Source organism: Theropithecus gelada, chromosome 14, assembly GCF_003255815.1.
Source record: "Theropithecus gelada isolate Dixy chromosome 14, Tgel_1.0, whole genome shotgun sequence".
NCBI lineage: Eukaryota > Metazoa > Chordata > Mammalia > Primates > Cercopithecidae > Theropithecus > Theropithecus gelada.
The window spans coordinates 7,438,593-7,459,761 of NC_037682.1; the positions used below are offsets into that span (position 1 = coordinate 7,438,593).

The following is a 21,169-nucleotide window of genomic DNA, read 5'->3' on the forward strand; positions in this document are numbered from 1 at the left end:
CAAAATACTTGAGAAAAAGGTATGCAAAGTACTCTTGCTTTACTATGTTTGCCCCTGAATCAGAAGGCCATGGAACAAAGAATCTCATGGAAAAACAGGACATGAGATGAAGTGACATGTTAATATTATGTAATTACATACACTAAAGTTTGACGAGAGACTCACTCTCAGACCGTGTCTAGTCTAGGGCACCAAGTTGGGTATTTTCCCCACTACTGATGCTCAGTTTGCCTGCCTCAAACTTTGTAGTCTGCCAAAATGGTATGTCCACAAACCAGATTAACGTTCCATACGACCTAATCAATCACTATCTTAATTTTCTTTCCATTCTCCCCAAAAGAGCATTTTCATTATTATTTCAGCTGGATACTAATTTTAAAAAGTACTCTTCAGATATATTACAGCCCAGGAAAGGACAAATCAGCACAGATTAATCAGTGAGGAAGACCAATGATGGGGACTATCCTAAATATATTTTGTTGCCTTTTTTAAAAACCATTTTTTAAACTTTTATTTTTAGAGGCAGGGTCTTGCTCTTTCGCCCAGGCTATCATCCCCCCACCAAAGCCTCCCCAGTAGCTGAGATTACAGGTGTGTGCCACCACACCTGGCTAATTTATTAACCCATTTCCCTTTTAGAAAATAAAAGAGCAGCTCGCGGCCAGCGCTCATGTAATTTTACATAAACATGCTTTTTGATGCTGAAGGAAATCTGATTTTCAAGGTGAGAATAAAATATAAAAACTGTCCTTGGAGTTATTTCTAAACAAAACAGCAGGATAGTCTGAATCGTCAGGATTGTCTATTTCAGAAAAATCGGATCCATCAAATGAATCTTTGGCCAAAAACTGTTCATGAATGATATATCATTATTATTTGGGTTCAAGCGATTCTCCTGCCTCAGACTCCTGAATAGCTGGGATTAAAGGTGTGTGCCCCTACACCCGGCTAATTGTTATTTGAAATTAATTAATTATTTTTACTATTTTCTGACACGGAGTTTTGCTCTTGTTGCCCAGGCTGGACTGCAATGGTGCAATCTCGGCTCACTGCAACCTCTACCTCCTGGGTTCAAGCGATTCTCCTGCCTCAGCCTCCCAAGTAGCTGGGATTACTGGTGTGCACCAACACGCCCAGCTAATTTTTGTATTTTTAGTAGAGACGTGGTTTCACCATCTTGGCCAGGCTGGTCTCGAACTCCTGACCTCAGGTGATCTACCCACCTCGGCCTCCCAAAGTGCTGGGATTACAGGCATGAGCCACTGCACCCAGCTATATTTATTTAGAGTTTCGCTCTTGTTGCCCAGGTTGTAGTCCAATGGCGTGATCTTGGCTCACCGCAACCTGCACCTCTGAGTTCAAGAGATTTTCCTGCCTCAGCCTCCCGAGTAGCTGGGATTACAGGCATGCGCCACCACGCGGGACTAATTTTGTATTTTTAGTAGAGACACACTTTCTCCATGTTGGTCAGACTGGTTTTGAACTCCAGACGTCAGGTGATCCACCCGCCTTGGCCTCCCAAAGTGCTGGGATTACAGGTGTGAGCCAGCGCGCCTGGCCAATTGTATTTTTAGTAGAGATGGGGTTTCACCATGTTGGCCAGGCTGGTCTTGAACTCCTGACCTCCAGTGATTTGCCTGCCTCAGCTTCCCAAAGTGCTGGGATTACAGGCGTAAGCCACCATGCCCGGACAAGAATGATGTTAACATTATGCACAGGAATGCTACGTTTTCTAGGATCTGACATTTTCAGCAATCAAGAATAACTATATTTTGTAAGCGGAAATAGCACCACTAAAAACAGAATGCTATAAATAGATTGATATCTTTTTTTTTCAAAGTCAGTATACTGGAGTGATGCGAAAATAATAGTGAGACAGTTCATGACAAAGTTATCCTGGGGTAAATGCTGCAGCCGCTGGGCGTGGTGGCTCACACCTATAATCCCAGCACTTTGGGAGGCTGAGGTGGGCAGATCATGAGGTCAGGAGATAGAGACCATCCTGACTAACACAGTGAAATCTCGTCTCTATTAAAAACACAAGAAAATTAGCCATGCCTGGTGGCGGGCGCCTATAGTGCCTGCTACTCGGGAGGCTGAGGCAGGAAAATGGCATGAACCCGGGAGGCGGAGCTTGCAGTGAGCAGAGATCACGCCACTGCACTCCAGCCTGGGCGACAGAGCAAGACTCTGTCTCAAAAACAAACAAACAAACAAAAAAAAACGAGTTTGAGACCAGCCTGGTGAAACCCCATCTCTACTAGAAATACAAAAATTAGCGTGGTGGCACATGCCTGTAATCTCAGCTACTCGGAACGCTGGGGCAGGAGAATCGCTTGAACCTGGGAGGTGGAGGTTGCAGTGAACTGAGATCACGCCATTGCACGCCAGTTTGGACAACAGCGAAACCGTGTCTCAAAGAAAAAAAATAAAAAATAAAAATTGCAGCTGCCAAGTGCCACTGGTATTATTGGGGAAAATTGGAAAGGGGTTAATTTTTGGTAGGGATAGGGTCTCACTATGTTGTCCAGGCTGGTCTCAAACTCCTGGGATTAAGTGATCCTTCACTTCAAACTCCCAAAAAGTACTTGGGATTACAGGCATGAACCACCGTGCCTGGACATACAGCTTTCTTTTAGAGAGGTCATATTTCAAAAGGATAAGCCAAATGATACTTTTAAGATTGTTTTGAATATGCAGCTCCTGAGAATGTTCCCATCTCCTCCCATATTGTAGGAATGACTTCACCTACCCCTTTTCAAACTCTATATCAAGTAGTCTTCCTGAATCATGGAGAACTAGATAGGAGTCCCTTTTGAAAAACTGTCACCAGGCCACAGGGCATCAGTGGGGACTAAGGAGATCACTCTCCCCATGGCAAGGCAGGAGAGATGTACTTTTCATGTCAGACCCAATCAGTTTTCTAATGCATAGTAGCCAGACCCTGATTCTGGGTTCTTATGTGGCTAAAACTTCAACAACTAAAAGAATGACTCTCTTAGACAAAAGTAAAATTAATTTATTTCTGACTAAGGGAGACAGAGGAGAGAGAGAACCAATAGGTACTTGGTCCCTCAAAATTAAATATAATACACTATGCCTCTCCATTAGCCTTTTAAGTGTAGCAACATTTTCTGGAAGGGTTTTTATTAGGAGTTCAGGACAACTCCAAATTCTGAAGCCCTCTGGAAATCAGCTGAAAGCTGAGTAATAATGACAGTTTTAAAAAAAGAAGAGTCTGGGCATAGTGGCTCACGCCCATGGTCCCAAGACTTTGGGGGCCTGAGGCCGGAGGATTGCTTGAACCCAGGAGTTCGAGACCAGCCTGGGCAGCTTAGTAAAACCTCATCTCCACAAAAAAATAAAAATAAAAAAATTAGCCAGGTGTGGTGGTGTGTGTCTGTGGTCCCAGCTACTTAGGAGGCTGAGGCAGGAGGATCACTTGAGCCTAGGAGGTTGAGGCTGCAATGAGCTGAGATCATGCCACTGCACTCCAGCCTGGGCGACAGAATGAGACCCTGTGTCAAAAATAAATAAATAAATAAATAAATAAAAAAGAAAGAAAAAAGGAAGAAAATATGAAATACAGGCATTAAAATTTTGAGTTTTTGCTTGTAACTTTATAAGACTGTATTAATTAAAGCCAAGAGATACCACATACCCAACCTGACCCCATTACATTTTACTCATGCTGCATATCAATTTCTAAGACTCGGTTAGCATTTTTTGGAAAGAATTTTTAAAACTCCCCATTATAAAATTATTGAGCCTTTAAGCACTATTAGAATAATTACCAACACTTAAGTAATAGTAAATTTCTACATTGGTATGGCAAAAGTGACCAGAACATTGTCTTGTTTGCAACATGCTTTGTATTTCTTTGGTAAAGCATTCCCTATACATTCTCTTAACTTTATAGAGATTTTTATAACTTTATAGAGATTAGTAACATATCAAATGAATGCCAGGTTGACATTTTCACATAAAAAGTTGGTATGGAAAGCAATAAAAAATTGCTATGTGTACAAATATACGAAACACAATGAAATTTTATGGGACTACAGAAAGATTTTATTTGAAATTAAATAAGCCATTCTTAGAAAAAATAGAAAAACAATTGATTAGACACTGAAATTTTTGATAAAGTTTAGGAATCAGATAAATCAAGATGAGTTTTTCCCAGTTAAGAGTTTGTAGGACTCTTTTTTCCATTTATTTATTTGTTTGTTTGTTTGTTTATTTTTTGAGACAGAGTTTCGCTCTTATTGCCCAGGCTGGAGTGCAATGGTGCAATCTCGGCTCACTGCAACCTCCGCCTCCTGGGTTCAAACAATTCTCCTGCCTCAGCCTCCCAAGTAGCTGGGATTACAGGCATGTGCCACCATGCCTGGCTAATTTTGTATTTTCAGTAGAGACAGGGTTTCTTCATGTTGGTCAGGCTGGTCTCAACTTTCCGACCTCAGGTGATCCGCCCGCCTCGGCCTCCCAAAGTGCCTGGATTACAGGTGTGAGCTACTGTGCCCGGCCTTTTTAAAAATTTTTTCTCTTATTTTTCTTCTCTTTATGCAGAAAACTCTTCATGCAGGGATAAGGTGCTCACTTTATGTTACTGAATATATATTTTCCTTTTCTTCCCTGAAACTGAACCAGTTAAGCCCCAGATATAAGAGTCATCTTTGGCCACAAAAAGTGAACGCACTCTAAAAACTAATTTTCAGACTGAATCTTAAAATGGGTACATAATTACCTCTAAGAATGACAGAGAGTTAAATGGGAGTATTTTACTATGGAATTATACATTTTTTCTTTTTTGAAACATTTTCCCTATTTTAGAATACTTACCTGCTTTAGAATAGACTTTTTTTTTTTTTTTTTTAAATTAACAGACTGTGTCTCACTCTTCCACCCAGGCTGGAGTACAGTGGCACCATCATAGCTCGCTGCAACCTGGAACTCCTAGGTTCAAGCAATCCTCTCACCTCAGCCTCTCCAGTAGCTAGGATTACAGGCATGTGCCACCACACCCAGCTTTGTTGCCCAGGATAGTCTCACACTCCTTGCTTCACGTACTCCTCCCACTTTGGGCTCCCAAAGGGTTGGGATTACAGGCATGAGCCCCTGTGCCTGACCTGTACTTTTGTTACTCTTAACAAATAAACAGGCCGGGCGCGGTGGCTCAAGCCTGTAATCCCAGCACTTTGGGAGGCCGAGACGGGCGGATCACGAGGTCAGGAGATCGAGACCATCCTGGCTAACACGGTGAAACCCCGTCTCTACTAAGAAATACGAAAAACTAGCCGGGCGAGGTGGCGGGCGCCTGTAGTCCCAGCTACTCGGGAGGCTGAGGCCGGAGAATGGCGTGAACCCGGGAGGCGGAGCTTGCAGTGAGCTGAGATCCGGCCACTGCACTCCAGCCTGGGCTACAGAGCGAGACTCCGTCTCAAAAAAAAAAAAAAAAAAAAAAAAAACAAACAAAAAAATAAACAGAAATGTACTTTTATAAAATGTCTTGAAGAAGCACTGGCTTCCTATCTTAATTCTACTAGTAGGGCAATTCTTGTAACTCCAACAATAATACCAATGGTGTATATAGTGATAAGTAGCTCCTACACCAAAATAAATTTTGCAAAATAGGCACTATAATGGTTTACTATTATTGCAGTACATAGGTCAGTAACCATTCCTCATAAGAGTTGTGAATTCCTCATTAATTACTATTTTTAAATTTTTAATACTTTTAATTCTACCAAAAGGTTCCAAGAGCAGTACCATAATACTTCTACGCTCTTCTCTGCAATTCTCCAACTGTTAACATTTCCCCACGTTTGCTGATCTTCATACTAGCTTAGTATTATGCTAAGCTACTTGAGAGTAACTTAACAAACATCGCAACCCCCAAATATTCTAATTGCTGTTTAATCCCAGTATCATCTATACTTTCATATATGATTCAGCCCTTACCAATTAGAATTCTGCTAAACAATAAGCCCTCATTCTCTACGATGGAGGCTAGCCAGCAAACAACACTTAGTAGATTTGGCCTGCTGCCTCTTTTTATGATTCCTGTGAACTAAGAGTGTTTTTTTTTTTTGAGACGGAGTCTTGCTCTGTCACCCAGGCTGGAGTGCAGTGGCCAGATCTCAGCTCACTGCAAGCTCCGCCTCCCGGGTTCACGCCATTCTCCTGCCTCAGCCTCCCGAGTAGCTGGGACTACAGGCGCCCGCCACCTCGCCCGGCTAGTTTTTTTGTATTTTTTTAGTAGAGACGGGGTTTCACCGTGTTAGCCAGGATGGTCTCGATCTCCTGACCTCGTGATCCGCCCGTCTCGGCCTCCCAAAGTGCTGGGATTACAGGCTTGAGCCACCGCGCCCGGCCCCTAAGAGTGTTTTTTACCTTTTTTTTTTTCCTCCGGGTCAGACAGGTAATGTGCTGACGTGTTAATAGTAACAAGGTTCAAGGGTGGCACCTTTCACGTACGTGCACGAACACCTAATCATCATGATCATGAACTATAAAAGGATCGCTTTTTACATTTTTTAATGGTTGAAAAAAAACTTGAGTATTCTGTGACATGTTAAAGTTATGTGAAATTCAACTTTCAGTGTCTATGAATAAAATGTTGTGTTATTTGAGCCATACTCATTTGTTTAAGTATTTCATGCTACAAGGTAGGGTTAAACAGTCACAACAGATACTTTATGACCTATGAAGCCTAAAATATTTACTATCTGGTCCTTTGCAGAAAAAGTTTGTCAACTCTTGCCTTGAGGTATCCATTGTATATAATAAATTAACTTTTTTCTATGCCTCTAGAATGGTATCAGCTGTGTATCATCCTAGGGAAAAACTGAGAAAATAAGATATACAAATTATTTTATTTTGGGCTTAATTCTCTCTTAAAACCCCAGTTGAGAAAAATAGTATATACATTTATATAATTAAAGTAAGATGCTTTTGAGTGTAGTCATCAGTGTAGAAAAAGATACATGAATTTAAAGTTCTAAAACTTGAGTTAAGCCCCATTACACCAAATTATTCTGTGAGCATAAAAATGAAACACATGGCTCAAAAGATTACCAGAGGTCCATGTCTGGCCTTATAATAATCCAAGATACTGCTGGATGCAGTAGCTCACACCTGTAATCCCAGCACTTTAGGAGGCCAAAGCGGGCAGATCACTTGAGCCCAAGAGTTCCAGACAAGCCTGGGCAACATAGCCAAAAACCCATCTCCAAAAAATACAAAAAAAATTAGTTGGGTGTGGTGGCGTGTGCCTGTAGTCCCAGCTACCTGGGAGGCTACGGTGGGAGGATCAATTGAGCCCGGGGAGGTTGAGGCTGCAGTGAGCCATGACTGTGCCATTGCACACCAGCATGGGCAACAGAGTGAGACTCTGTCCCAAAAATTAAAAGAAAAAAATGTTACTTTTCTCCCATTCACAATGGTGTTGGCTAAAAAATTAAGGAAAAAAAAAAAAAAGGAAAGAAAAATCCAAGATACCAAAAACCTCACAGAATTGGAGTCCCCAAAATTGAGTATGTAAATTGTGTTAAAATTTTTATTTGGCCAGTCGCAGTGGCTCACACCTGTAATCCCAGCACTTTGGGAGGTTGAGGCTGGAGGACTGCTTGAACCAGGAGTTCTAGACTAGCCTGGGAAACGCAGCAAGACCAAGTCTCTATGAAAAAAATAAAAAATTAGTCAGCTGTGGTGTGCGCCCGTAGTCCCAGCTACTTGGGAGGCTGAGGCAGAAGGATGCTTGAGCCTGGGAGGTTGAGGCTGCAGTCATCCGTGATCACGCCACTGCACTCTAGCCTGGAAAACAGAACAAGATTCTGCCTTTAAAAAAAAATACATTAAATTTAAAATTTTGTGTGTTCCCAAAATGTCAACACTGCATTTTAACTGAAAGAAAAATGGAAGTTTTGACAAACCATGAATGAATCTCTTGTAACATCTATCTTAACTGGAGTAAACCTCTTCACATCCAACTGTTATATAAGATTACTTACCCGTGTCCGATCTTCAATGTTGTATATTTTTAACTGCATAGGGATGTTGAAGCTATGCAAAAAATTGCCCCCAAACACTAACGTGTCTGTAGGAGTATACACAGCATGAATCCAGCCTAGAAGAAAGGGAACAGAGGGCAGTGGCTGAAAATACACATTACAGTAAGTCTCTCTCAGAGAACTAGTATAAGACCCCTAGATCACACTCTTCACTCTGATTCTGCTTCTCAGTGGTTTGTCAAGTTAATCTCTCAAAGCCTCAATTTCCTATATAAAACCAGGATAAATAATACTTCTTATGGTTGCTCATGAGCATTAAATGAGAAAATGCACATCAAATGTTTAGCACACAATAAACATTTACTGGAGCACCAACTATAAACCAGGCTCTGTACAAGACAGTTTACAATTCAGGGCTGTCCAATCTGTTGGCTTCCCTGGGCCACACTGGAAGAAGAATTGCTTGGGCAACACATAAAATATGCTAACATGGCCAGACGCGGTGGCTCACGCTTATAATCCCAGCAATCTGGGAGGCCGAGGCGGGTGGATCATGAGGTGAGGAGTTCAAGATCAGCCTGGCCAACATGGTGAAACCCCATCTCTAGTAAAAACTCAAAAATTAGCTGGGCATGGTGGGGCGCTCCTGTAATCCCAGCTACTTGGGAGGCTGAGGCAGGAGAATTGCTTGAACTGGGACCTGGGAGGCAGAGGTTGCAGTGAGCTGAGACTGCGCTATTGTACTCCAGCCTGGGCCTACAGAGTGAGACTCCATCTCAAAATAAGTAAATAAATAAAATAAAATATACTAATACTAATGACAGCTGATGACCTTGAAAAAAATTGCAAAAAAAAAAAAAATCTCATGTTTTAAGAAAGTTTATGAATTTGTGTTAGACCACAGTCAAAGCCATCCTGGGCTGCATGAGGCCTGTGGCCTGTAGGCTGGATAAGCTTGGTTTACATGTGTTCTCATTTATATTCCTTATAACAAAATGAGACACAGATTTAATTATTTGCTCTAAGCATAGTATCTAGCAGGTAAATGCATAGTCAGAATCCTAATAGAGGTCTGTGACTCCAAAATCTGTGATCTTTATAAGCACTTACTTTGATTTAATGACTTGATCAAAAACATCCCTGACTTGAGCACTCTAGCCTTCACAGTCATTCCCTAGAATATTAGGCAGCTCTTCAACATAGATTGTGTATCACCTGCAGAACAGGTCTTATCTACAGAGATTCTAAATTACTAGGGCTAATGCAGAGCCCAAACGTGTATATCTGAAAAGCCTCTGCTGGCAATTCTTAACATACTTTATTGGAAAGCCACTGCCTTTTCAAACTGAAAAGAAAACAAACAAAACCTCAGCATCTACTCCATCATGACAGGAAGAAACACTGTTGTTTTCTGCAGACCCCAGCATCGTAACTATCCTTGGTGGTTATCCATCAATTTCTTTTTCATTAAGAAAAAAAGTGGCTAAATAACCCACTGTTCCCATTTTGCTTACCTGAGGGAATGACGAAGGTATAGCCCTGCTTGAGCTCAATGCGCTGACAATCTGATACCCGGTCACCCAGAAAGATGTCTCCCTGTTTCCCTGACAGCAGCCAATTCTCGTACAGCTCCAGGTTGTGGGCTGTAGGGGGGATGAGCCAGAAGACCTGTGAGTTAAAAAACTTTAGTCTGTTAACAGCCATTGACATGACCCAGTCGTCTGCCTCAACTGATAAACAGGTACAAAATTAAGACCACCAGGTAGAAGAAAGGCAAGCAATTTTCCCAGCCTATAGAACTTGACTATTTGGTAAACCTTAGAAGGTCCAAAGCAGTAGATCTTTCTTATCCTCCACTTGATCCAGCAGCATTAAGGCTTCCCTGGGAGTTGACTAGGGAACCCATCCAGGACTCAGAGAGAAGAGGGACATTCATCTCATTACCTAGACAGTCCCTTAAACACCTCTGACTGTCTGGCCTCCAGAGTCCTAAGTAGCACAGTTAATTAGGCACAGTATCTTCAAGAGACTGGCTCAGGTTGTTTTGTCCAAGATAGTAACTAAGATCAACAGGGCTTAAAGGGATCTGAAGTAAACAAAATGACTTTTGGATTTGGAGACAGTTGTTCTGCTTAAGACTTTTTTTTTTTAGATGGAGCTTCACTCTTGTAGTCCAGGCTAGAGTGCAGTGGCATGATCTTGGCTCACTGCAACCTCTGCCTTCTGGGTTCAAAGGATTCTCCTGCCTCAGCCTCCAGAGTTGCTGGGACTACAGGCATGCACCACAACGTCCAGCTAACTTTTGTATTTTTAGTAGAGATGGGGTTTCACCATGTTGGCCAAGATGTTTTCAATCTCCTGACCTTATGATCCGCCCACCTTGGCCTCCCAAAGTGCTAGATTACAGGTGTGAGCCACTGTGCCCGGAAAAGACCTCATGTTTTTGTTGTTGTTGTTTGTTTCTTTTTTTTTTTTTTTTTTGAGACAGAGTTTCTCTCTTGTTGCCTAGGCTAGAGTGCAATGGCACGATCTCAGCTCACCACAACCTCCACCTCCTGGATTCAAGTGATTCTCCTGCCTCAGCCTCCCAAGTAGCTGGGATTACAGGCATGCACCACCACGCCTGGCTCATTTTGTATTTTTAGTAGAGATGTGCTTTCTCCATGTTGGTCAGGCTGGTCTCGAGCTCCTGACCTCAGGTGATACGCCCACCTCAGCCTCCCAAAGTGCTGGAATTACAGGCGTGAGCCACCATGCCCAGCCAAGACCTCATGTTTTAAATAAGGCATTATCTGTTCTCATTCTAGTTCTACTTTTCTCTTATAAATGCATTCACTGCAAGTAAGAGAAAAAAGAGTAACAACAGTGTAATACTATAAACCTCGGGTATTAATTCTAGATTTCCATTCTCATATAGCATTCAGAAGCATTTTCACAAACTGGAATATAACTGAATGAATAAAGATAATCCTTCATAACCTATTTACATCCTCAAAAAGAACTTAAAGGCTTCCTTTGGCCACATTTCAGACCAACGGCTACACAGAGGGAAAGTTCGTTTAGATCTTAATTTGCTGACTTCACAGTGAATCTATCCAAAATTTGTGTTCCCTTCCACTATTTATTTGGAGAACTCTGATTCAGGAATCTAGAAACAGGACTCTTGAGATTTACTAAGTGCTGTGCCAATGGTATAATGATAGTGAACTAGATGAATACTAATTTCTACCGAACACTAGCCAAGAAGGTGAACTTAATCTATAATTCTTTCCAGATATGAATGGAGACAATTCCCTAACAGATTCATTTCCAGGGTATATTAAGCATACATGAACTGAAGCAAAGTCATAACCAACTTCAGATTCCAACCCCTATCACAACTATGACCATACCTTTCCCCCTTGATGGATGTGATACCAAACAGAGGTACCACCAAAGTCCACATGGAAGTCAGTATAGCAGCCTCGAACACTCATTAGACAGTACCTGACCCAAAAAAAGCAGCAGCATTAGTGTACCGATGGAAGAAAGTACATCTGCCCCACCAAAATGCCATACTCTCCTCTTGTATACTCCCTTTATCTTTCACCTAATCAAGTTCCAGAAGGAGAAAAAGCAATGCATTTTCAAGTCATCACATTATCAGAAAAAGGTGGTTTTTTTCCTACCCTATTGACTAAAATGTTAAGTTTTTTTTTTCCTTTAACCATGTGGTTGTGTGCTATGGTATGCTCATATACACTCTTCCTTGTGGAACTGTGAAGTCTAATCTTTAAATAATTCATCTTTTTAATCATTTAGGACACAGAGCAAAGCTTTTAAGGGAGAAGCAAATCCTTGCTATTACTTTGGTCTCCCACAGCATGCGGAGGAAGATGCAGGGCGCTTCACTTACTTCTGCACTTTAGGGTACTGCATCTCCAAGATGGCATTTGTTGATTCAGTCTGGCTTTCCTTCAAGTGCCTTGGCCACATGTTGTCTACCCAGTCAATGAAATCCACCTTTAAATAGAAGGAGGAAACACTTGGGCTCCAAGGGAAAGGTTGGGGTCAAAGATAATTTTAAAGTCAAGAAAAGCAGAATTTCTTAAAATACACAACAAAAAACTATAATTTAATTGTAAGTAAATTAAAACAATCTGTTGGCGAATCTTAGGATTACTAGGCAACCATCCTAGAAATAATTGTTATATGAGAATAAAGATCATAATTCCATCAAATGATAATAGTAAAGACAGAACTAGTCAAAATAGAATCATTATTGATGCAATAGTGTATAACTATGAACTCTCTTCTATGTCAATACTCATATAATTTGTTTTATTTTTAATCCAATAAAAGGTATTGTCTGGAAGGTATCTATAAACTCAGCAAAATATATACCATTGTTAGAACAATTAAGATGCCAAAAGTTAGGCTTAAAAAAAAAAAATCCAGTATGGATTTGTAGCCTTGTATTGACAATGTGCTACAGAAACTACCAGCTTAGGAATAAGAAGCTCCAGGTCCGTCATGTCTTTTCAAGACTATATAAGGCCCTGGAACTCATCTATAAAACTAAGACAGACCAGGCACAATGGCTCACGCTTGAAATCCCAGAGCTTTGGAAGGCCAAGGTGGGAAGATCACTTAAACCCAGGAGTTCAAGACCAACCTGGGCAACACAGTGAGAACCCAGCTCTTCACAATAAAACACAAGTCAGTTGCAGTGGTTCACGCCTGTAATCCCCAACACTTTGGGAGGCCGAGGCAGGCGGATCACCCAAGGTTGGGAGTTCAAGACCAGCCTGACCAACACGGAGAAACCCTGTCTCTACTAAAAATACAAAATTAGGCTGGGTGCGGTGGCTCACGCCTGTAATCCCAACACTTTGGGAGGCCAAGGCGGTGGATCACGAGGTCAGGAGATCGAGACCATCTGGCTAACATGGTGAAATGCTGTCTCTACTGAAAATACAAAAAATTAGCCAGGCATGGTGGCAAGCGCCTGTAGTCCCAGCTACTCGGGAGGCTGCGGCAGGAGAATGGCGTCTACCCAGGAGGCGGAGCTTGCAGTGAGCAGAGATTGTGCCACTGCACTCCAGCTTGGGCAACAGAGCGAGACTCTGTCTTAAGAAGAAAAAAAAAAAAAAAAACTTAGCTGGGCATGGTGGCGCATGCCTATAATCCCAGCTACTCGGGAGGCTGAGGCAGGAGAATCGCTTGAACCTGGGAGGCTGAGGTTCTGGTGAGCCGAGATCGTGCCACTGTACTCCAGCCTGGGCAACAAGAGCGAAACTCCGTCTCAAAAAAATAAATTAAATAAATAAAATTAAAAAATAGCCAGGTATGGTGGCATGTACCTATAGTCCTAGCTACTTGTGAGGCTAAGATGGGAGGTTTGCTTAAACCCAGGAATTTGAGGCTGCAGTAAGCTACAATCACCACTGTACTCCAGCTTGGGCAACCAGAGCAAGACTGTCTCAATAAAAAACCCAAAACCATACACACACAAAACTAAGATAATTACTTCAAAGATATGTTGTAAGGATTAAATGTAAACACTTTTACCATTTTGAAATAATGTGAGAGTACAGAAATCTTTTTTTTTTTTTTTGAGACAAAGTCTTGCTCTGTCACCCAGGCTGGAGTACTGTGGTGCGATCTCAGCTCACTGCAACCTCCGCCTCCCAGGTTCAAGCAATTCTGTTGCCTCAGCCTCCCGAGTAGCTGGGATTACAGATGCCTGCCACTGCACCTAACTAATTTTTGTATTTTTTGGTAGAGACAGGGTTCCACCATCTTGGCCAGGCTGGTCTCGAACTTCTGACCTCAGGTGATTCACCAGCCATGGCCCCCCAAAGTGCTGGGATTACAGGCATGAGCCACCAGGCCCAGTCAGGAATCTTTTAACTAATATTGGCTGAAAAAAAAAAAAAAAGAGAAGTGAAAGCAATACGAATTGCAACATTTTACACTAATATGGTTACAAAAAACATGTATCTGGTAAGCTTTGTAACAACATCTATGTATCTGGTCACTTACTTCCCTTATAATGCAAATCGAGACAAATGCATACAGTTGCGCATGATATGAAGCAGTTGTCTAGAGGATACCCAGATGTTAATTGTGGGAGAGTATTTAGAAAGCATCACCACTGACATGGAAGAAACAAGACGAGGTGCAACTGTTAAGGTTAACCTGCTGCTCCATGCTCACGGCGCCAACAATTTTAACCAAGCATCCACTGGTCCCAGAACATTGAATAAGCCCTGGATGCTTTTTTTTTTTTTTCCGTGGGTCATTAGTTACTTAATGTAGTAGCCACCATCTCCCATCTCTGTGTGTTGTCTGTGGGAATGCCTTTAACAGAATAATGAATAAAGTACTTGCTTAATACACTGTAAGCTCCCATGTCTAAATGGGGAGAGGAAGGGTTCAGAATGTAAGAGTATTTTTTTTTTTTTTTTTTTACCATGCATTCATTCACAGAAAGAAGAATTTCTTTTTTTTTGAGGCGGAGTCTCGTTCTGTCGCCCAGGCTGGAGTGCAGTGGCGCGATCTCAGCTCACTGCAAGCTCCGCCTCCTGGGTTCACGCCATTCTCCTGCCTCAGCCTCCCAAGTAGCTGGGACTACAGGCGCCCACCACCTCGCCCGGCTAGTTTTTTGTATTTTTTAGTAGAGACGGGGTTTCACCATGTTAGCCAGGATGGTCTTGATCTCCTGACCTTGTGATCCACCCGTCTCGGCCTCCCAAAGTGCTGGGATTACAGGCTTGAGCCACCGCGCCCCACCATTTATTTATTTATTTTTTGAGACAGGGTCTTGCTCTGTCACCCAGGCTGGAGTTCAGCGGCATGATCATGGCTCACTGTGACCTCTGCCTCCTGATTTCAAGCGATTCTCCCACCTCAACCTCCCAGGTAGCTGGGATCACAGGCGCCCACCACCATACCCAGCTAATTTTTGTATTTTTAGTAGAGGCAGGGTTTCACCATGTTGGCCAGGCTGGTCTTGAACTCCTGACTTCAAGTGATCTGCCCACCCAGAGTGCTGGGATTATAGGCGTAAGCTACTGCACCTGGCTTATTTTCTGTATTTTGATTGTGGTGGTTACTCACATCAATAAATATGTCTGTCAAAACTCATTGAAATGCACACTTAAAATGGGGGTCGGGCCGGGCGCGGTGGCTCACGCCTGTAATCCCAGCACTTTGGGAGGCCGAGGCGGGTGGATCACGAGGTCAGGAGATCGAGACCATCCTGGCTAACACAGTGAAACCCCGTCTCTACTAAAAAAAAATACAAAAAACAAGCCGGGCGTGGTGGCGGGCGCCTGTAATCCTAGCTCCTCGGGAGGCTGAGGCAGGAGAATGGTGTGAACCCAGGAGGCGGAGGTTGCAGTGAGCCGAGATCGTGCCACTGCACTCCAGCCTGGGCGACAGAGTGAGACTCCGTCTCAAAAATAAGAAATAAAAAAAAATTTAAAAATGGGGGTCCACTTTACTGAACATCAATTTTACCTCAATAAAGCTGGTTTTTAAAAAAGCACTAGTAAAATTTACTGGAAAAGACCTAGATAAATGAAGGGATATACTATGGGGGGAATAAGAATTCTACCAATAGAAACAGCAACAACAAAAATAACATGATTGTAGCTATAAATGTTTTTTTGTTTGTTTTGAGACAGGGTCTCATTCTGTTGCACAGGCTGGAGTGCAGTGGCACCATCTCAGCTCACTGCAACTTCTGCCTCCCGGGTTCAAGCGATTCTTGTGCCTCAGTTTCCCAAGTGGTCTCGAACTCTTGGGCTCAAGTGATCCACCAACCTTGGCCTCCCAAAGTGCTGGGATTAGAGGTGTGAGCAACCGTGCCAGGCCTCTAGCTATAAATGTAAAACTTAGCCGGGCGTGGTGGCTCACGCCTGTAATCCCAGCACTTTGGGAGGCCGAGACGGGCGGACCACAAGGTCAGGAGATCGAGACCATCCTGGCTAACACGGTGAAACCCCGTCTCTACTAAAAATACAAAAAATTAGCCGGGTGTGGTGGCGGGCGCCTGTAGTCCTAGCTACACGGGAGGCTGAGGCAGGAGAATGGTGTGAAGCCGGGAGAAGGAGCTTGCAGTGAGTGGAGATCGCGCCACTGCACTCCAGCCTGGGCGACAGAGCGAGACTCTGTCTCAAAAAAAAAAAAAAAAAAAAAGTAAAACTTGACCTGGTCAATACTTTTCCATTATTAAGATTTTGAAATGTGTGACAATTCCACATGAAGTCTTCTCTTTTATTCTACCAATAAAACATTATTACTTACATAGCAAGGTCACAAAAAGCTTACCTGCTTTTAGAATGTGAGCTTGGTAATAGCTCGTTCGATTTTTCTAGTCATGTTTTAGATCCCTGTAAGATAATGGTAGTGTGGCCCCTGCTCTCTTGATAATTTTCTATTTCCGAGCCCTCTCATAGGTTGATGTCACATTTTTATCATTAAAACTAGGGACAGAGTGAATAAATTCAGGATGCCACAAAAAAGGCTTCATGTGGAATAGTGAGACATTTCACAATCTAATTTTTTTTTTTTTTTTTTGAGACTGAGTCTCGCTCTGTCGCCCAGGCTGGAGTGCAGTGGCCGGATCTCAGCTCACTGCAAGTTCCACCTCCCGGGTTTACGCCATTCTCCTCCTGCCTCAGCCTCCCAAGTAGCTGGGACTACAGGCACCCGATAACTCGCCCAGCGAGTTTTTTTTTTTTTTTTTTTTTTGTATTTTTTTAGGAGAGACGGGGTTTCACCATGTTAGCTGGGATGGTCTCAATCTCTTGACCTTGTGATCCGCCCGTCTCGGCCTCCCAAAGTGCTGGGATTACAGGTTTGAACCACCGCGCCCGGCCTCACGATCTTAATAATGGTAAAGTATTGACCAGGTCAAGTTCTACATTTATAGCTACAATTATGCTATTTTTGTTGTTGCTGCTTAGCTTTTTTTTTTTTTTTCCCCCAAAAGTAGAGACAGGGTTTCATTATGTTGCTCAGACTGGTCTCAAATTCCTAGGCTCAAGCAATCCTCCTACCTCAACCCCCTGAGTAGCTGGGACTACATGGGGGATGCCATCATGCCCGGCTAATTTTTCTGTAGAGATAGGGTTTCACCATGTTGCCCAGGCTGGTATCAACCCCTGAGCTCAAGCAAGCTGTTTGCCTCTGCCTCCCAAAGTGCTAGGATTACAGGCATGAGCCACCATGCCTGGCTTCTATTTATATATATTTTTAATCATTTTATTATTTTTTTGAGACAGAGTCTTGCAATGTTGGCTAGGCTAGAGTGAAGTGGTGTGATCACAGCTCACTGCTGCCTCAACCTCCCAGGCTCAAGCAATCTTCCCACCTCGGTCTCTTGAGTAACCAGGACTACAGGTGCATGCCACCATCCCTGGCTAAGTCTTCAAACTTTTTGTAGAGTCTTGCTATGTTATCCAGGCTGGTCTTGAACTCCTAGGCTCAAGGGATTCTCCCGCCTCAGCCTCCCAAAGTGCTGGAATTATAGGCATGAGCCAACGAATGTGGCCAATCCTGTTATTTTTAAATTAAAATTCTGGAAATTGGCTGGGTACAGTGGCTCACACCTGTAATTCCAACACTGTGAGAGGCTGAGGCAGGTGGATCACCTAAGGTCAGGAGTTCAAGACAAGCCTGGCCAACACGGTGAAACCCCGTCTCTACTAAAAATACAAAAATTAGCTGGGTGTGGTGGTGTGCTCCTGTAATCGCTGCTATTTGAGAGGCTGAGGTGGGAGAATTGCTTGAACCTGGGAGGCGGAGGCTGCAGTGAGCTGAGTTCACGCCACTGCACTCAAGCCTGGGCAACAGAGCGAGAACCTGTTTCAAAAATAATAATAAGGCCAGGCGCGGTGGCTCACGCCTGTAATCCCAGCACTTTGGGAGGCTGAGGCGGGCGGATCACAAGGTCAGGAGATCAAGATCATCCTGGCTAACACGGCGAAACCCTGTTTCTACTAAAAATACAAAAAATTAGCCGGGCGAGGTGGCGGGCGCCTGTAGTCCCAGCTACTCAGCAGGCTGAGGCAGGAGAATGGCGAGAACTCGGGAGGCGGAGCTTGCAGTGAGCCAAGATCGCGCCACTGCACTCCAGCCTGGGCGATAGAGTGAGACTCCGTCTCAAAAAAAAAAAATAAATGAAAAAATAATAATGATAATAAAATAAAATTCTAGAAATATTAAGGAAACAAAATTACAAATAAATAATGTTACTGGAATTCTTACATCCCTGTCATTAAATTCCTATTTAGTAAATCACATTAGGCTAACAAGAAGGCTAAATTCTAACCACCTGTCTTCCTGTACTTCCACATGACCAAACAAGCAATGATTACTAATATAAAAATAGTTCCTTTCGGCTGGGTGTGGTGGCTCATGCCTGTAATCCCAGCACTTTGGGAGACCGAGGCAGGTTGATCACTTGAGGTCAGGAGTTCAAGACCGGCCTGGCCAACATGATGAAACCCTGTCTCTACCAAAAAAATACAAAAATTAGCAGTGCATGGTGGCCTATAGTCTCAGCTACTCAGGAGGCTGAGGCAGGAGAATTGCTTGAACCAGGGAGGCGGAGGTTGCAGTGAGCCAAGATCACGCCACTGCACTCTATATCCTGGGCAACAAAGTGAGACTCTATCTCAAAATAATAAATAAATAAATAAATAATAAAAATGTTAATTTTTATTTTTCAGGGTCTCATGACATTCCCCAGGCTGGTCTTGAACTACTGGCCTCAAGCAATCCTCTGTCTTAGCCTCTCAAAGTGTTGGGATTACAAGTTGAGCCACTATGCCTGGTCAAGAGTGAATTTTTATTTTTTTTTATTTTTTGAGACAAGGTCTCACTCTGTCACCCACGCTGGAGTGCAGTGGCATGATCTCAGCTCACTGCAACCTCCGCCTCCCGGGTTCAAGCGCTTCTCCTGCCTCAGTCTCCCAAGTAGCTCGAATTACAGGCGCATGCAACCATGCCTGGCTAATTTGTGTATTTTTAGTAGAGACGGAGTTTCGCCATGTTGGCCAGGCTGGTCTCAAACTCCTGACCTCTGGCTATCCACCCACCTCGGCCTCCCAAAGTGCTGGGATTCCAAGCATGAGCGCCTGGCTCCAAGGGTGAATTTTAATACTCCTCTCCGTTACGTCCAAAGGTCAATGGGCCTACATTAAGTTACAGGTGAAACAAATCAGAATAATGCTGCCCTATATAAAATTAAGTGATTTCACGCCCAGGCATGGTGGCTCACGCCTATAATCCCAGCACTTTGGGAGGCCAAGGTGGGAGGATTGCTTGAGCCCAGGAGTTCAAGGTCAGCCTGGACAAAATTGTGAGACCCTGTCTCTAAAAAAAAAAAAATTTTTTTTTTATTATAATAAATTTAAAAATTCACCCCCCCCCCCACAAAACTTTAAGTGATTTCAGAAAATGCAGTTATTCTTATCAAAATACAGTATCAATATATCTTTAAAAAATACAAGTTATTCTTGTCAAATAGTCTTATTTTCCTTCAGCTTAATCTTGGTATGTGCAAAAAGTTATAAATTTTCACAGTAGAAAAACAACTCATTTTATTTTAATTTTTTGAGACAGGGTCTTGTTCTGTCACCCAGGCTGGAATGCAGTGGTGCAATCACCCGTCACTGCAGCCTCAACCTCCTGGGCTCAGGTGATCCTCCCACCTCAGCCTGAGTAGCTGAGGAACTACAGGCATGTGCCATCACACCCAGCTTTTTTTTTTTGGGGGGGTACTTTTTGTAGCGATATAGTTTCACCATGTTGCCCTGGCTGGTCTCAAACTCCTCAGCTTAAGCGATCTGCCTGCCTTGACCTCCCAAAGTGCTAGCATTACAAGCATCAGTTACCAACACCCAGACGAAAACAACCCTTTTGGTGACAATGACAATATGAAGAAAATGATTACACTAACCGTGGAGGGCCTCTGCACCATGTTCTCCAGCCTGGTGTGGCTAAACTCTAGGCTGATGACATTATAGAGTTTTTCTCGCTCCTCCTCTGGGGTCTCATAGTAGCGTGTCCACTGAGCCATGGTCATTTCAATGCCTTTCTGTGTGTTCACATCCATGACATCCACCATGCGACGACTCCCTGCCATAAAAGATGCATTGATCATCTCTATGAAGCCACTAATATCCTTAAATACAGTAAGAATCTTTTTAAAAAGGAGAAGGAAAAATACTATCCTTTCTTATTTTCAGTAATAGACAAGGAAAAAGTTCTCATTCAACATAATCATAATCAAATCACACAGAATGGGAAAGACAATGGGTAATGTTAATAATAATAATTATTCCCTAATGCATGTTTACTATACAGTCTGTTGTTGAATCTTTTATCTAAGGTCTAATTTAATCCTAACAATTCCTTTTTTATTTTTTGAGACGGAGTCTCGCTCTGTGGCCCAGGCTGGAGTGCAGTGGCACAATCTTGGCTCACTACAAGCTCTGCCTCCCGGGTTCACGCCATTCTCCTGCCTCAGCCTCCTGAGTAGCTGGGACTACAGGCGCCCACCACCACGCCCAGCTAATTTTTTTGTATTTTTAGTAGAGACGGGGTTTCACCGTGTTAGTCAGGATGGTCTCGATCTCCTGACCTCGTGATCCACCTGCCTTAGCCTCCCAAAGTGCTGGGATTACAAGTGTGAGCCACTGTGCCTGGCCTAATCCTAACAATTCTAAACGCTAAATACTAAATAGTAATCTTCACTTCGTACACGAGAAAGCAGATGTTAGGTAACTTATAGAACAAACCAGGAAAAGAACCTGGGCAAGTTCACTCTAGAGTCAACCTCTTACTTACTGAGCTATACTGATTTGATGTAGATTGACCTAATCTATCTCATAATTTGAATAAAGGATCCATAATTGGCCGGGCGCGGTGGCTCAAGCCTGTAATCCCAGCACTTTGGGAGGCCGAGACGGGCGGATCACAAGGTCAGGAGATCGAGACCATCCTGGCTAACACGGTGAAACCCCGTCTCTACTAAAAAATACAAAAAAATAGCCGGGCGAGGTGGCGGGCGCCTGTAGTCCCAGCTACTCGGGAGGCTGAGGCAGGAGAATGGCGTGAACCCGGGAGGCGGAGCTTGCAGTGAGCTGAGATCCGGCCTCTGC

The 21,169-nt window shown here is 43.2% G+C and overlaps 1 protein-coding gene and 1 pseudogene across 1 annotated transcript in view; both read right to left on the reverse strand.

Annotated features, from left to right (window-relative positions):
* KDM2A (lysine demethylase 2A) overlaps positions 1 to 21,169 on the reverse strand; it is a 158,587-nt gene that overhangs the window by 31,637 nt on the left and 105,781 nt on the right. Inside the window, exons 6-10 of the mRNA XM_025356158.1 lie at positions 19,966 to 20,144; positions 11,908 to 12,014; positions 11,405 to 11,498; positions 9,527 to 9,680; positions 8,013 to 8,128 (exon numbers count right to left, since the gene is read on the reverse strand). Coding sequence (XP_025211943.1) covers positions 8,013 to 8,128; positions 9,527 to 9,680; positions 11,405 to 11,498; positions 11,908 to 12,014; positions 19,966 to 20,144 — 650 coding nt within the window. The remainder of the gene's footprint in view (positions 1 to 8,012; positions 8,129 to 9,526; positions 9,681 to 11,404; positions 11,499 to 11,907; positions 12,015 to 19,965; positions 20,145 to 21,169) is intronic.
* Positions 6,412 to 6,521, reverse strand: LOC112607509 (annotated as a pseudogene).